Genomic DNA, 17,913 nt, shown 5'->3' with positions numbered 1-17,913 from the left:
GTTTAATCTGGGTGGGATGCAAAGGGACTGTCATAAAGGACACAGGCACAGCGTGAGTGTGACACAGGCATAGAGGTGGTCCCGTGATGTTCCCTATTGGACTGAAACAATCCTAAGTGGATAGAGGGGTGGAAATGTTGCAGGGGGAGGAAATGTCAGTCTTCATGAAGCAGAGAGTCCCTGACTCCCTCGCAGAAAGGCATGGGGTCTTTGTTCCTGGAAGGATGTCCACATAGTGAGGCCACGTATGATGGACTCGACTTCCCTCAGAAATCCTTCTCCACACAAGCCAGCAGGTGATTTTCCTTGGTGACCGTTTACACTGCCGTCCTCCTGCAGTGAGCACCAGGGAATGCCCAACACGTACCCTGCGGCTGTGACATTGGTCACCGGGTGCAGAATAGCCAATGTGTCTTCCCCCGACTTTCTGGAAATACCAGCACTTTTGGATTGGGGCTGAAGGGCTGGGTGCTGGGGAAGCCATATTGTTTCTGGGGGCTCAGCAGCATCTGATCCGGCATTCAATAAACACTGCGTTAATTATGGGGCTGCCAACTTACTCCTGTCTAGTGAGTAGCAGGAGAGGGGCAAAATGGGAAATGTGTAGCTAAGTGCCTTCAAACACACCCATTTTCTGCCCTTACCTCGCTCTTAAGAATAGAGGAGCTGTCATGCAGTGGGTCTGAAACTCACTTCCACTCAATGAGACCTATGCATAGTGCTTATCCTTGCCATTGCAAAGCCTCCACTGTCACTTGTGCTGTTCTCTGTATATGTCACGTTAAGCATTACATCAGTCTGATAGTAACAGAACATCTCTGTTATTTCAACCCCCGACCATTTTAAAGGGAGGCAGAGATCTATGTCATCACCTAGAATGTTGCACTGGTAGAGAGACAAAATAAGCAGGGCAACGTTGAAAAAAACAAACCTGCCTCTGCCAAAGCAGGAGACGAACAATCATCTCTTGTTTGTTTGGTCGTCGTTCTGGTTTGGGAATGTATACGTTAAGAAACAGAGGCACGACCAGTTGATCTGAGCATAGGGAGCTGAAACAGAAACTGATGGGTTCTAATCCTCACTTGGACACAGTTTTACCCTGTGACCTTGGTCACGTCATGTACCTTCTCCATGCCTCAGTTTCCCCATCTGTGAAATGGGGATAATAGCACTTCTCTGCCTCACAGAGGTGTGAGGAAAATTAGTTGGTCATGTTTATAACGTGCTTCAGATGTGCTATCTCAGGGCTAAATACTTTATTCCTTAATTTTGTGCTTTACCCTTCTCTGTTCCTTCAGTTGCTAAATGCAGAACTGGCTGTTGCTGCTTATTCTGAGACGTACTAAAATGCTGAAAATTACACACCCGGTGTTTAGGTATAAATAGATATTTTTGCACAGGAGGATATTTTACATATGCCTATTTATGATTGGAAACTTGAAGGCAGGACAGATCTGTTGAGGTAGGAGGCACTAACATGTGCTCTTGCTTGTCTTTTTCCAGTCTGTTAAAAAAATAAATAAAACAACCCTCAATGCTTGTGTTACCCTGCCTCTGAGCTCACTATTTTTATTCTGGAAGTTGCATATGTAAAGCCTCATCCGTTCTTGCACAGCCTCCAACCTCCCGTTTACTGAGAAGCTGGGGTTGGGCAGCTCCAGACATAAAAATGAACAAATCACTGGCTTATGCATTTCAAAACCATTTGCCTTTGGACAAAGAACTTGCCTGGAAAATTTCACCCTGATATGAGAAGGTTTCAGGAAGCTATTAGTGACTGAAAATAGGGGGTTATTGTGGAAATACTTGTATATCCTTAACTATATAGTTATCACCAACATTTCAGCTATTAAGTATCAGAGAAAAGGCTCGTGAGTTGCTTCTGTTTATCCTGCTTCATGTAACATGAGAACTAGGGAGCATGCAGTGAAATTATTAGAAGGCAGCAAGATTAAATGCAAATAAAATGAAATAAATATTGACACAATGGATAGTTAACTGTGGAACTCAAGGTTGCAGGATGTTATTTAGGTGCAAACAGCTTAGTTTCAAAAGAGAAGTAGTCATCAAGCTAAGAGTAGCTATCAAAAATTACTGTGTTGTCATGAACCAAGGAATAAATTGGTCAGTAGCTGTTGTCAGGAACAATTTTACCCTGTGATAAATAGTATTGAAAAATATATTGTGGGATGTTTTACCGAGATGGCTGCTTTATGTGGCATGAGCTACTGTCAGAGACAGGATACCAGGGTGGTTGCACCCTAATTCCTTTCTGTTATGTCAATTCCTATTGTCATATGATGTGTGTGAAAAGACGTAGAATGCATGGAAAAATGGCTTTTCACGTTCTTCGTCGCTCTCTTCATTGGCGGTGACACTGTTTGCTTTGAAGGGCAAAACAGGTTAATCAAGAGAAGCTTCACTTTTAATGAAACAGTGCAACTGATTATTAAAAGCAAATGGAGTATGAAAATTGAACTGCCAAAAACTCATTTCACTCTGCAGAAGAGCAGTTTAGCTTTCTTTCCATGGTGTGTCTATATCCCATTTGTCTCTGGGGAGAAAGGGTATTTTAAGTTAAGAGTGGGGGATTGTTAAAAGTGTTTAAAATCGATGGTTATGAATAGAAATTTGGTTTGGGAAAAAACATCCTTGTGGGATGGTTATTTCCGTGCTTTGCATTGGTCTCTTGTATCTAGAATAGGTGTTTGTAATAAAACATGGAGAGCTTTGGTGAAGCCCTCACCCCTCTGTCCCTAGCAGTCTAGTGAGAGCATGGGATGCTGCCATGCCTAGCACCTCAGCAAAGTAATGAGACTCAAACTACAGTAACTGCAGGCCCTTCATTGCTGCATGGTATTTCTGAATAGGACACAGAACTACACCTTCCTCTGTTGGACAAGGCATCCCTTTGGTCGTCTGGTTTTATCTTCTCTACCCAATGGAAAGAGTGGAGTACGCAGAGTCTTAGCCCACATATCGTGGACCAACTCTGCAGAGTACAGCTGAGTTCTCTGCCCAGCCCTACAGACTTTAAACCACCTATAACCCACCTACAAATGCAGGTGGAAACATCCCACTGAACTGATTTAATTGGGACAGCATCAAATTCCCAGGGAGTAGACCCTATGCCACCATGAGAGTTCAAGTTTAAGACCATTTTTTCCACTCCCTTTTTGGATCAAAAGAACCCCAAACCTTGCATACAGGGAGGTGTCCTTCACTTACTTCTCAGTGGAGTGACGCCAGGGATGAATTTGGTCCCAAGTCTATCATTAAACTCCCCAGTGGGGAGGGAGCAGAATGCATGCGAAGAAGTGACTTCTACCTGTAGAGCGACTGGTATTCACTGCAGCAAATTAAACTCACTGTCTTCTGTTCCATGTTCCCTTTCCACTACACATGCCTAAAACAGATTTCCTGTCCAATAATATTGTTGCCAGAGCTTAGCCTGCCCCTTGCTGTTCCCATTCACAAGCAGTTAATGGGCATTACAGAAAGGTATTCCTGAGATGTTTGCCTTGCTCTAGAACCAAAATACCTTCTAAATAGGGCTTGTTAGTTGATTTCCCTCCCTCCTGGCTCAGGTCTATTGCTTGCATCTTACATTACTCTGTGGAGTGGGCTCTCTGGTCCACTTTGAGTTTGCTTACAGGTCTGTGTGTATTACAATAACTGGCAGACAGTGGGGCGAGACAACTTTCAGATGCTGCCCCTGCAATCCTACTATTGTGCACAGCGTGAGATTTGGGTAACATATAGTGACTGTTAATGAAGACAAGTCACGTACCGGTATCAAAACAAGATGCACTTGGTCACATCACAGCTTTAAAGCATTGTGAGCCGCACAGCCCACCACTGGCCTAGATCCAAATATGGGGCAACACGTGCGGCAAACACACCACATGAGGGACACTAGAAGAGGAAGCTTGAAATGCCAGTGACTTGAGCTCTGTAGAACATGCAAAGCTTTCCACTGTCGCTGTTGCTTATTCATTGCTGATATACAGTGAGATTACACCACATTTGTGCAGAATGGATGTACACTGAACTCTGATGCAGGTGGTTTTTCTCAGGTCAAATGAGGCAGAGTTGAGAAGGGTTGTGTCTTGAAATAACCAAACTCCAGAATCTCTGATCTGTTTTAGCTTCCCCTCCCTAGGAGACCCAAGAAAATGATGCTCTTCTAACACCGATTGGCTTGTCACCGCCCTTTAGCCTGGCAGTACTCCAACTCAGAAGTTGCACTCCATGATCCTTTCGAAGATCGGGACACACCTGTTCACAGCACCTTCCTTATAAACTTTGATTAACAGTCATAATCTTCTGAAGAAGCTTTCATTATAGTTGTCTGATGTACACACTATCTCGTTAGAATTTAAAGCAAAAAAATATTCAGTGACTTACCGCTCAGTCTTACAAACACTACCAGGTTACCTGCTTACTAACTGGGAAAGTCCAATTAACATCAACAGAGAAATTCTCTTCATGTTTATTTTTTGTATTATGGTAGCACCTAGAAGTCCCAACTGAGATCAGAGCCCCATTGTGCTGGGCAGTGTACTCATGTATGGTAAAATACTGCGCTGGCCCCAGGAGCTTACAGTCTAAATAGACAAGACAAAGGGTGTGAGGTGAACAGAACTGAAGTGACTTGCCCATAGTCACACAGCAATGAAAGAGCCAGAAACAGAACCAGTCTCCAATGTTTTAGCTACTAGATGGCGCTTCCTCTGCTGCCGTTTCGTGAACTCAGGCCCTTGGTGACAAGTAATTAAGTAGAGCCAGAGAGCACAAGACTAATGTAAAAATGACAGCAGGTGATTGCCAAGATTGCAATTGTGACCTAAAACAAAGAAATCTACCAGCTTTACTTTCCAGCTGCATTAGAACTCGCCTGTTTTATTGATTTGTTTTGCGTTGCCTTTTCAGTATCTCTTTTTGGTGCGGAATGAGATGACAGTTTCCCAGAAGCACCTGGGGGAATTCTGTAGCTCCCTTAAGCAGTACCTGAAGCATGTGGCAGGACAGAGGGACTGTTTCCAGTAAGTATGATTCTCCACCTCTCTGAAGGAAAATGGGAGTAACTGTTTCAAAAAAAAGCCACAAGTACTCCTTTTCTTTTTGCGAATACAGACTAACACGGCTGTTACTCTGAAACCTCACAGTTTAAGTGTGCTCAGATCTGAGACAAATGTTTCCATCTGAGTCCTCCTTCAATGTAATCCAATCACTACTGTGCTGGCCTGTGTGTGCAGCAGTTTACATTAGTCTGAGCCATAGGGGTCGTGCATCAGGGATGTTGGCCCACAAAGGAGAAGTGTGGGTTCTGAACAGTGTCGGGTACATCGTTCACTATGCACAGGGATAAGGGCATGTGTCAGCACCTCTCAGAGGGCAGAAAAAAGCAGTGAGAGTTAGGCGCCCTTAGCTGAAAGCACAAGACCCAAAGCAGAGTCAAGGGAAGCCATGTGCTCTACAGCTGCATTGGGTAGTGGCTTTCCTGTGCAATTCTGAGGTCACAGAAAGTGCTGTGGCTGTACGTGAAGTCAGTGAATGGAAGCTCCTGGAACAGACTTGCTAGCTCATTCGAAGCCAGGTTTTCCTCTTCCCCCCCCCAAACAGAAAAGTCAGACCCAATCCCTGCTCTTATCGGATGCAGCTAATCTCTCCTCGGGCCTTGGCCAGATAATCTTGATTGTCTGTAGTTTGCCCCCCACTCAATTATTTAACGCTCACGCTTCTAAGGAAGATACAGCCACACTGTAAATAGGGAGTGGAGTGATAGTGCAGTAGGTTAACAGCTAGCTGTTTACACGGTGTGTTGGTTCATTCTGGGGGCTGAGGGTGATGGAGGCTTTTGACTCATGGGCAGTCTCAATGGTGGACTCAGACAGAGGCTACAAGCTCATGCACCCGTGAGAGGGAGAAATCCTGAATCCACCATCCAATCACTGTGCTGTGCAGCCTTCGGTCCTGCTTCTGAAAGGTGCTGAACATTCCAGTATCTGATTAATCGTCATTACTTTCATGTCTGTGTCTGACATAGGGAGCTGGGATGTGTTGCACTTCTGGCAGCTGAGTGTCCTGCTGCCAGTGAGTTTCATGCAAGCTGACAAGTCATCGCTTGGCACTCCCAATCCAGTGGTGTGGCTGGAATAGGTAATCTTGCACAACATATATGTGTGTGTGTTTGCTTTTGATTTCTCTCTCTCTCTCTCTCTCTCTCTCATCCCTTTCAGTGTAACTGCAGTGAGGCTCCCGGATGGAGTCACTTTCATCGTCTATGAGTTCTGGGAGACTGAGGAGGACTGGAAGAGGTAGGGTAGCAACATTTAATCTTACAGGTTAAAAAAATTATACATCAGAGATGGGCCTGACCTGCAGATTGCGGGTGATCCAACCCCTTTGGTCTTGGTTTGGGACCCTCCCTGTTATATATATATATACACACACACACGTACAAATATTTCATACTACATGGGAATCTTTTCATAGCAGCATCTCAAATTTCATGGTTGCTGCAATGGTATTTGACGTTCATTTTGCTATTCATTTGGTTGGATGGGAACTGTTTCAAGCCTAGGTTTTGTGAGACAACCCTGCAATAGCTAAGGTCTGTTGAGCTGAGAGCCAGACAAATGCCCTGGCCCACCATCCACTCGAGGCAGAAGTGCTATGGCCAGGAGAGGCAGCAATAAAACTTACCCTTTAGAAACGGAGGGATGGAAAGGATGAGAGCAGCAAGAGTCTCATGGGGAGAGAAGTTAGGAAAGGGAGCTTCAGTGGCAGGAGAAGGCTTAAAAGAAACAACCCACTTATTCCTCTTCCTTTTCCACCGATTCTTGTGCTTCCTCTCAGAACACGTAAGCCCATCCCTGGCTGCGTCTGACTCTAGTGTGAGTGGTTTGGTAGAGGTGAGAGAAATGGCAGAGGGGAGGGTATGTGTATTTGTTTGGTTGGTAGGTTTCCTTTCGCTCCTCCACATATTGAGTAAAGCACTGTAGATGAGGGGAGCGTGACTGAATTTCAGGGTGAGGAGGAGTTTGATCAGAGCAGAGGCTGATGGCTCTAGCGCTTCAGACAGGCTTGTGCATCTACATTCTCTGTTATTGCGCAGTTTAAGCCCATTTTCCCAATCAACATCCTTTCAAGGATCTGTTCCTACAAGTTCCTGGTGGGAAATGTACAGAGCAGTATGCAGATAGCCAGCTATATCTTTCAGCTGTATCCAGAAAGGAAAGATGGAGCTGTGCTTCTATTTACGTACAGTTAAAATTAATCATACTACGTGATGGACAGTTAGGTCATTGAAAAGAGCCGTATATAGATAGCGCTTCCTATCAGAGGAACTCCAAGCACTTCAGAAAAGTGGGGATCCTCCCCGTTTCGCACATGAGGAAGGTAAGGTTTGGCAAGCGAGTCCTGAGGAGGACAGGTCTCTGCTGTCCGAATGCAACGTATTCCCCTGTGTGCCATGGAACTCAGAGCTTGATCTGGTTCCCTTGCTAGCAGGGGCTCGGGGAGCTGTGGAGGCAGCATGCTCAGCCTTGAAGAGGAAGGTGAATCTTGTTGTAGTCTTTTTGAGCACTAAGGGGTGACCCATCAGCTAGAAAAATGTACTGGCTGCATTGCCATATATTGGGCACATATCTGGTGGTCATCACCAGGGTGGATGTAGATGCTTGAAGTTGTGCTGTTTTTCTATATCACATACTGTTTAAACATTATTATCATAAAATCTCAAAAAGGGCCTGTGACTGGTTCAGTCACAGATACCCTCTTGGGACTGTCACCTGATGTGCTGAATTTACCTCTGAGCCCATTTTCCCTGCCAGCTTGGGATTTCAGAACCCTGTCTTGTTGAGCCAGACATGCTAGCCTGCTGCAGACACAGACCCAGGTCTGGTCCATGCCCCCAGCGTTGCAGACTTTAACCAAAAACTGCTCAGCAAGTCACCTATCTCCAGCACCCAGACACCCAGGTGCCAATAGGATCCAAACCCCAAATAAATCCGTTTTACTCTGTATAAAGCTTATACAGGGTAAACTCATAAATTGTCTGCCCTCTATAACACTGATAGAGAGATATGCACATCTGTTTGCTCCCGCAGGTATTAAACACTTACTCTGGGTTAATTAATAAACAAAAGTGATTTTATTAAGTATAAAAAGTAGAATGTACATGGTGTCAAGTAATAACAGACAGAACAAAGTAAGTTACCAAACAAAATAAAACAAAACATGCAAGTCTAAGCCTAAAACATTAAGAAACTGAATACAGGTAACTCTCACCCTTAGAGATGTTCCAATAAACTTCTTTCACAGACTAGGCACCTTCCTAGTCTGGGCCCAATCCTTTCTCGTGGTACAGACCTTGTTAGTTCCAGCAGGCATCTTAGATGAAAAGCAGGGGCTTCCACATGACTGGGTCCCTTTTGTTCTGTTCCACCCCCTTTTATATCTTTGGCACAAGGCGGGAATCCTTTGTCTCTCTCTGGGTTCCAACCCCTCCTTCTAAATGGAAACACACCAGCTTAAAGATGGATTCCAGTATCATGTGATATGTTCACATGTCCTGTGAGATTTCATTACCCACACACTGGCATACACACATACAGAAGGCTTACAAGTAAACAGAGCCATCTACAACCAATTGTCCTAATTAATGGTAGCCATCAGGATTCCAAACCACAGTTAATGGCCCACACTTTGCATACCTACAATAGGACCTCAGAGTTGTATTTCATATTCCTAATTTCAGATACAAGAATGATACATTCATACAAATACAATGACCACACTCAGTAGATTGTACACTTCGTAATGATACCTTACAAGAGACCTTTTGCATAAAGCATATTCCAGTTACATCATATTCACACTTATAAACATATCTTTATAAAACATATGGAGTGCAACATCACAGGGCCACAACTCAAAGAAACATAGGCTAATTTTGCCCAAAATTGGCAGAAAGCTTCTAAATACAATTGGTAATGCAACTATGTACTCAAAAGAGTAGTGGTTTTGGAAAGTTTGGGAAATATTTAGCCCCAGGTGATATATTTTATTCATTTTCCTGTACTTTTTTGCCTTTGTTTAAAGCAAAAGTCTGTAGTCACATGACAGTATGAGCTTGTTTGAGCCAGGTAATACATCAAAATATTTGTCATTATTTGTAGAATGGACTGTTCTGAGAAAGTTTGTGTGTCTGTTATTTTTATGAAGTTATGCAGATAAGACCCTTGACCCTGAATTATAAAACATATTTTTATGGGAGACACAAGGTGGGTGAAGTAATATCTTGTATTGGCATAGACTTTTTGTTATCGGCTTGGCCAGAGACATAAGTCTGAAGCACACATGGTACAATTGTAATGATCTTCTAGCATGGAATACAATACATGTCAACATGTTATAAATCCGTAATGACTCTTAATAGAAGGGTTGTAGAATGTCTTGCATGACTATGTTGTGTGACTAACAAAGTATAACTACGTACTCTTACGTAACCCCCTACATAGAACTATGAGCTACTGAATGTCTAATGCAACACCCCTTTGAGCTATATTTACTCACAAAAATAGTCAGTAATTTGTAGATATTTGAAACATTTCTACACCCCCTCAGAATCTGTGTCTGGTGCGTTCAGTACTCCATTACTACACTTGTCACTGGTGTATGCATCAGAGCACACCAAACCTTCCCTCGGGCATTTGCATCTCCTTGTTGCACAAGTGCTCTCACAGCCACACTGCACAAAGGTGAGGATGGCTCCTGGCGCAGGGGGCATCACCATCATTTTAAGAACAAGCTGCCCCATGGTATCTCTCACCCGTTCCTTGTTAACAGGGGACACTTGAGGAGACTGAACTGTTGTAGGATTCCATAGGCCTAACTGATAGTTTGCACATTTCAGGTGCTGCCTAAAGGAGGGCATTGTTAGTGGAAGTTTCTCACTTGTGTTGTTCTTAGCAAACAACCTGTGGCCACATTAGCTGGAGATGCTTGCTTCTTGCCACAGCACAATAGAGATACCAGCGAGATATTGGCTGCTGACCCTGAAGTTACCTACCTTCCAATCTTGCTAGTGATACTAAGCAAGGATTACTTGATTCCGCTACTGCTTGGCTCTTCATTAACTCTCGGGTTAGGTCAGGTCTGCCCATGACATGAATTGAAAGTAATGGTCCTAATTTATAAACCCATCGACAGACAGAGACGTGGTCACCTGCTAGAATGTTGTACCCACTTTGATATATGACCATGGCTGAGTTTTTCTGCTCTTTGCTCACACTGTCGATAACGAGAGCAGGCTGATAAATGACAGCATGCAGTTAGGTTACTGACACACCGTAGCTGAAATTTCACGTGTTCTTGGGATGGGGAAGAAATCTTTTCTTTTGCACCAAGCTAGGGAAAGCACGAGCAGTATTCACACAGACTGTATCTACCTCACTCGTCTTCCCTTGATCTCGCAAATAAAAGCTCCCAAACTCCACAATCTAGGCATTATTAGATTTTCCCTTTGGAATGATGAAGTGGTGCTGTTGTGAGCAAGCCAGGGTCTGCTAACAGGCCCAAGGACACACACAGGCTGCTGTTCAAAGTGCCCGAAAGTTCATAGAGTCAGATGGGCTTGGAGACTGGTATGCTTGTACCTTTTTTCATTTGCAGACCCCTAAACATTTCAAATGGAAATCTTAGACATCTCTGTGGACCCCTAGGGGTCCGCAGACCAGGGGGTGAAAACCACTGTGCTAGAAGAAGGGTGTGGGTACTATTTGTGGTGCAAATTTGGGGTCACGGTCAAGGAGTACCTGAGCGATAGCGCCCTTCCCCTACCGGCCCATGACCTGTGTTTAAAGTGCTGTAAAATGCAAATGCACAGCCAGAGAACTGGTATGCCAGTTTAAGACCCAGAGTTGTGTCTGAGGTACAAGTTTGGGGTCATTTGGTGATTAGAACCTCTCCTTTCTTGTTTTTACAATGGGGCAAACTGCCCCGGGGACTCCAGTACAGTGGTGCTGGAACAATTTTTGTAGTGGGGGGAGGGAGCTGCTGCTGATGGTGCTTGTTATTTCTACTTCAAGCCAGAGGGTGCGGCAGCTCCCCTAGCCCCTGCACCACCGCTCCGGTAGTGTTTTGGGTGGCTGTCCAGACAGAGCTGATGCAGCAGGCGTGCAGTGCTGAGCTGCGGCGTGAACTGAGAATGAGCGTGCTCAGTACATGCCACGTGACAGATGGGTAACGCTGGGTTAACTCCCCCTTCAGCTTGCTGAGAAGGGATTTGAACCTTCATCACTTCCATCTCACGTGACTGTCCTAAGTGCCGCACGAGAAGGTATTCTGATGGGAAGGGCTCCCTCCCTCTTTTCTGATGAATCTGTTCCACTTTAACTACATATTAATTGGGCCAAAAGAAGCCTCAGAAGCCCTCTGTGGTATGGAGATTAGGGGATTCAACCAAAGCGTGGAAGACCCTGGTTCAAATTCGGCCTCTGCCTGGGCAGAACGCGGTACCAGAGGGATCTTCCCCCGGAGGTGAGTGCCCCTGTCACTGAACAATGGGCTGTTCTGTGAGGGGCTGTTGCACTTTTAATTAAATGAATTGGGGCCAAAGAAAGCATCTGAATCACACTTCTGTCCCCACTGGTTAGGTGGGAGATCCCAGGTCAAACCCTCCACAAAGGGAGGGTCAGAGGTGGGAGATCTCCGTCCAAACCCCTCTCTGTCCCAAGAAGACAATGGCCTCCGGAGAGCAAGAGAGGATTTGGACAGGGTTTGTCCCACCTCAAAGGACAGCCATTGAGGAAGCAGAACAATCCCTCTTCAGCCCCATTCTTAGCAGGCAGAGGTGGGATTCAAGCCAGGATGATGGACTCAGAGCCATAGGCTTAAAAGGAGCAGCAATACTCATTTAGTCTAACCCCTGTCAAGGTGCAGGATTTGTAGTGTCTAAACGATCCAAGACAGACGGCTCTCCAGCCTCCTCGTAGAAACCTCCAGTGAAGGCCCTTCCACGCCTTCCTGAGGCAGGCTGTTCCATTGTCCTGCAGGTCTCCATTACTCCAGCCCGAAAATCAGGGCACACACCTCAGTGCTGGAGATCCATCTTCAAACCCTGTTTTAACAGGCAGTGAGGGAATATGAACCAGCCTCTCCTATGCCCCAGGCAAGTAGCCTAACCCCAGGCTAGCAAGGGAGTCTTACTGTGAGCTGGGCTAGTTAAACAGTTTCAACAGCAAGATTGCGGGTGTTTCCTCCTCCTCTCCCCCTGCCCATTAACGTAGCCCATAGACCAATGATGAGGGTGGTCAGCTGAGAGGGGGCAAATGAAATCCCTTAGCCTAAAGGTTACACAGGAGGGTACCAGCTGTTTTGTGTGGTATTCGACATGTACACAATCTCACAAGAAACAGTTTGGGCACCTAAGTCACCTGACTCCAAGCAAGGGGTTCTTGGCTGTGGCTCACAAGCTGAGCTAGGCCCCGCTTTCCATGACAGGAAGAGCGGAGCCTCATCGCCAGGCGCTAGCTTAGGCGGCTCCCTGCCTAGTATGCTGGCTTTCGCGGAGCCCTGTCTTCGGTGCCTGGCTCTCCCCAACCATTGAAGAGGGAGCCTAAGGCCCTAACGCCAGCTTTGGGGAGCCCATTGTTGTGCCAATGATTTCAAAATTTGACTGTGTTTTGCTGAGTTATGACCATTTTGGTTTGGCTGTCCGATTATTGGGGGGGAGAACTGCACCATGGCCAGCATCTCCATCCACCCTGCTGCTGACCACCAGCTGTGTGCCCAACATACGGTAGCAATGAAGTTTTTCTAGCTGATGGTTACCCAACTTGTCTTAGGTCCCTGTACACAAATGCAAGAAGCCTGGGAAACAAGCAGGAAGAATTGGAAGTCCTGATGTGATTGGAATAACAGAGACTTGGTGGGGTAACTCACATAACTGGAGCACTGTCATGGATGGATATAAACTGTTCAGGGAGGACAGGCAGGGGAGGAAAGGTGGAGGAGTTGCACTATATGTAAGAGAGCGATATGATTGCTCAGAACTCCAGTATGAAACTGGAGAAAAGCCTGTTGAGAGTCTTTGGGTAAAGTTTAGAGGCAAGAGCAACAAGGGTGTTGCCGTGGTGGACGTCTGCCGTGGACCACTGGACCAGGAGGATGAGGTAGGTGGGGCTTTCTTCAGACAATTAACTGAAGTTTCCAGAACACAGGCCCTGGTTCTCCTGGGGGACTTCAGTCACCCCTGGGAGAGCAATACAGCAGTGCATAGACCATCCAGGAAGTCTTTGGAAAGTGTTGGGGACAACTTCCTGGTGCAAGTGCTGGAGGAACCAACTAGGGACCATGCTCCTTTTGACCTGCTGCTCACAAACAGGGAAGAATTGGTAGGGAAAGTACAAGTGGGTGCCAACCTGGGCAGCAGTGACCATGAGATGGTCCAGTTCAGGATCCTGACAAAAGGAAGAAAGGAGAGCAGCAAAATACAGACCTGGACTTCAGAAAAGCAGACTTTGACTCCCTCAGGGAACTGATGGGCAAGATCCCCTGGGAGGCTAATATGAGGGGGAAAGGAGTCCAGGAGAGCTGGCTGTATTTTAAATAAGCTTTGTTGAGGGTGCAGGAACAAACCATCCCGGTGTTCAGAAAGAATGGCAAATATGGCAGGCGGCCAGCTTGGCTTAACAGAGAAATCTTCGGTGAGCTTAAACACAAAAAGGAAACTTACAAGAAGTGGAAACTTGGACAGATGACTAGGGAGGAGTATAAAAATGTTGCTCGAGCATGCAGGGGTGTAATCAAGAAGACCAAAGCACAATTGGAATTGCAGCTAGCAAGGGATGTGAAGGGTAACAAGAAGGGTTTCTACAGGTATGTTAGCAACAAGAAGATCATGGAAAGTGTGGGACCCTTACTGGATGGGGGAGGCAACCTAGTGACAGATGATTTGGAAAAAGCTGAAGTACTCAATGCTTTTTTTGCCTCGGTCTTCACAGACAGGGTCAGCTCCCAGACTGCTTCACTGGGCAGCACAGTATGGGGAGGAGGTGAGCAGCCCTCAGTGGTGAAAGAACAGGTTAAGGACTGTTTAGAAAAGCAGGACATGCACAAGTCCATGGGGCCGGATGCAATGCATCCAAGGGTACTGAGGGAGTAGGCTGATGTGATTGCAGAGCTATTGGCCATTATCTTTGAAAACTCCTGGCGATCAGGGGAGGTCCCGGACAATTGGAAAAAGGCAAATATAGTGCCCATCTTTTAAAAAGGGAAGAAGGAGAATCCAGGGAACTACAGATCAGTCAGCCTCACCTCAGTCCCCGGAAAAATCATGGAGCAGGTCCTCAAGGATCCATTTTGAAGCACTTGGAGTAGAAGAAGGTGATCAGGAACAGTCAACATGGATTCACCAAGGGCAAGTCATGCCTGACCAACCTGATTAATGAAATAACTGGCTCTGTGGATCTGGGGAAAGCAGTGGACATGATATACCTTGACTTTAGCAAAGCTTTTGATACAGTCTCCCACAGTATTCTTGCCAGCATGTTAAAGAAGTATGGATCGGATGAATGAACTATAAGGTGGATAGAAAGCTGGCTAGATTGTCAAGCTCAAAGGGTAGCGATCAACGGCTCGATGTCTAGTTGGCAGGCGATATCAAGCGGAGTGCCCCAGGGTCGGTCCCGGGGCCAGTTTTGTTCAACATCTTCATTAATGATCTGGATGATGGGATTAATTGCACCCTCAGCAATTTTGTGGATGACACTAAGCTGGGTGGAGAGGTAGATACACTGGAGGGTAGGGATAGGTTCCAGAGTGACATAGACAAAATGGAGTATTGGGCCAAAAGAAATCTGAGGAGGTTCAACAAGGACAAGTGCAGAGTCCTGCACTTAGGAAGGAAGAATCTCAGGCACCGCTACAGGCTGGGGACCGACTGGCTAAGCGGCAGTTCTGCAGAAAAGGACCTGGGGATTACAGTGGACGAGAAGCTGGATATGAGTAAGCAGTGTGCCCTTGTTGCCAAGAAGGCTAATGGCATTTTGGGCTGTATAAGTAGGGGCATTGCCAGCAGATCGAGGGAGGTGATTATTCCCCTCTATTCGGCACTGGTGAGGCCACATTTGGAGTGTTGCATCCAGTTTGGGGGCCCCTCACTACAGAAAGGATGTGGACAAATTGGAGCGAGTCCAGCGGAGGGCAACAAAAATGATTAGGGGGGCTGGGGCACATGACTTACGAGGAGCGACTGAGGGAACTGGGCTTATATAGTCTGCAGAAGAGAAGAGTGAGGGGGGATTTAATAGCAGCCTTCAACTACCTGAAGGGGGGTTCCAAAGAGGATGGATCTAGACTGTTCTCAGTGTGGTGGCAGATGACAGAACAAGGAGTGATGGGCTCAAGTTGCAGTGGGGGAGGTCTAGGCTGGATATTAGGAAACACTATTTTACTAGGAGAGTGGTGAAGCCCTGGAATGGGTTACCTCAGGAGGTGGTGGAATCTCCATCCTTAGAGGTTTGGTTTTTAAGGCCCGGCGTGACAAAGCCCTTGCTGGGATGATTTAGTTGGGGTTGGTCCTGCTTTGAGCAGGGGGTTGGACTAGACCCCTCCTGAGGTCTCTTCCAACCCTAATCTTCTATGAGTCTATAACTCATTAATATAATACCCCAAGTTAATTCTGGCTGATATACTAGCACTTTCCTGTAAGCCCTCCCGCTGATGCTGGATCTAGAGTAATAGCTGTGGACGGAGGCACACTAGGCTGGAAGGAAGGTCAATGAGCGGAATTGTAGGCAATGGTGGATTCTCAGGGTGCTTGACAGGACTCTGAGGCCCCCTCCCCCATGTACACACACACACACACACCCTTCAAGCATGTGTCAGGTAGGGGGAGGTGGGGGAAACATTAAGGCTGCATTGGCTTTTTCCAGTGCCCACAGCACTGCTGAACTTAAAGGACCGTTTGACTCAGCCATTGCAATTAGAGCTTTTGAATGAAAGAGTTTGTGCAGTAGAGGGCAACGTTAGCCAGAGCCTCACAAGAGTTGCTGTGCAGTGTGAAGGGAGGCCAGGTTCAGCCCCCGGGCAAGCACTGCCTCAGTCCTGTTTTCCATGCTAACGGGAGTGGAACCACTCTGAGCGTTAATCTGCCCCAGCTCCTGTGGAACTGGTATGGCCCCAGGGAGCTGGCTTTGGTGACACGGGCTTTCAGCAGAGGCAGGCCCTGCCCCAGTACTTGGTGTGAGCCAGCCTGAGAGTGGCCAAAAGTCCTTTGCTGCCTGGGGGGGAGGGGGCAATTTGAACAGCAGGTGCTGAAGCAAAACCAGGGATGGGGGGAAGGTGGGGACACAGGGAGACCAATGGGGAGGGGCAGGGAAAGTGAGGGGAGGAGCAGGGGAAGTGGCAGGGAGGGAAACAAAGGTGACAGCAGGTTGGGGGCTACAAAAAGTGAGAAACAACACAATAAGCACAGAATTAAATGAGTGCCTGGAAAAGAGAGAGAAATGTTTTAAAGTCTGGCCAGGCCGGCAGCTGGGAGGTTGGGGAAGAGCCAGTCTGAGTACAGAGGTGGGCTGTGTCTGCAGTGCAGCAGGGAGGGTGTGCGCCAGCCCCGGGAGACAGATACTCTGCTTGACCTAGTGTGCTCCAGACTGGAGTTTGGATGCTGCAGCAGAGGCTAGTAACCCGAGCAGAAGCCCACCCGCCACACACCCTGGGGTCCAAATTTGGAGGGCCTGGGCTAGCTCTACTACGGAGGCAAAACCAATGATCAACTAGCCGAAATGAGAGACCAGGCTCCAAATGGAGCTGCAGGTGCTCCACATCTCTGCAAAGCTGCTGCTTTTATTGAGGTGCCTAAATATGGCATGTAAGGGTCTAATTTTAAACACCCGTGTGAATATTTTGGCATGGATTTAGCTTCCTATTTATTGTTAATGGGCTCTAATTAATCAACACCCACATGAAATGAACGTATCTTCTAAATCATATTAATTAGCCCAGTGTCTCTCCCCACTCAGACTGTAGCATGTTTTCCAGGATCTAATGCCCTGTTAAGATCCCAACCCTTTCAGCCTCACAGATCATCCATGATCAGCCCCTGCAATTTTCCAGACATGTGCTCTCCTCTCTACTTCTTCCTTCCTTCCTGGAGATCTGGGTGAAAGAGCTACAAACCTGTGCTGTGCATTGTGTATGAACACATCTGCATACCACAAGACCAATTCTGTTGCTATACAGAATGATTAAACGTGAGTCTGATAGGTAAACACTAGGCATTACTGGAAATGGACATGAAAATCCCTACAATTCTGCATATGGTGGGACCCTGATATAGCAAGCAGGCAAACAAACTGCAACTGCGTATCTCCCTGCAAACATCCAAGTCGTTCTTGCTCCCCATGAGTCATTCCTGATTGCAATTCCCAGTAGCAATGGGCAACCCCAATACAGCAGTCTAACACATGAGAGTTTATAGGCCACGATTAACAATTTCTCAAACTTTGTTGCAGACACCTGCAGAGTGCTCCCTGTAAAGGGTTCCAGCATGTTAAAGTGGACACACTGACTCAGCCTGAAGCAGTTTCCAGTGTGTCTGTGCCAGGTAAGGGCAACAGCAGTCAAAGGATCTTAAGCCCTGACGGGACTTGGACGCAAACGCTCCTGCTTCAGCCATTTCAGGCAGAAGGCTGAAAGGCCTCAAGGGACTAAGCAGCAGGCTCTCAGTTGAATTACTGGTGAGCTCTATGCCCGAGCTAAAAAGCTGTCCTGGAGCCTTAAAGCGAACCAGTCTGCATGTGCCCTGCCCAATACATGCCATTGAGCGGTACTTTGTCCTGCAGGACAAGACTGTTAAGATTCCAGGGGTTATATTTTTAAATACATTAAGCTGCAGGCATT

At 46.6% G+C, this 17,913-nt stretch overlaps 1 protein-coding gene across 11 annotated transcripts in view; it reads left to right on the top strand.

The window, feature by feature from the left end:
* The window catches only part of NECAB2 (N-terminal EF-hand calcium binding protein 2), a 368,324-nt gene that overhangs the window by 348,096 nt on the left and 2,315 nt on the right, over positions 1-17,913 (top strand). For all 11 annotated transcript variants that reach the window (XM_073307521.1, XM_073307523.1, XM_073307524.1 and 8 more), the window contains 3 exons: positions 4,933-5,045; positions 6,243-6,320; positions 17,526-17,617. In XM_073307521.1, coding sequence (XP_073163622.1) covers positions 4,933-5,045; positions 6,243-6,320; positions 17,526-17,617 — 283 coding nt within the window. The remainder of the gene's footprint in view (positions 1-4,932; positions 5,046-6,242; positions 6,321-17,525; positions 17,618-17,913) is intronic.

The sequence above is a fragment of the Lepidochelys kempii genome, chromosome 12, assembly GCF_965140285.1.
Source record: "Lepidochelys kempii isolate rLepKem1 chromosome 12, rLepKem1.hap1, whole genome shotgun sequence".
In the NCBI taxonomy this organism is placed as follows: domain Eukaryota; kingdom Metazoa; phylum Chordata; order Testudines; family Cheloniidae; genus Lepidochelys; species Lepidochelys kempii.
The sequence above is the reverse complement of the archived record's forward strand: the minus strand, read 5'-3'. Positions and strand labels throughout refer to the sequence as shown.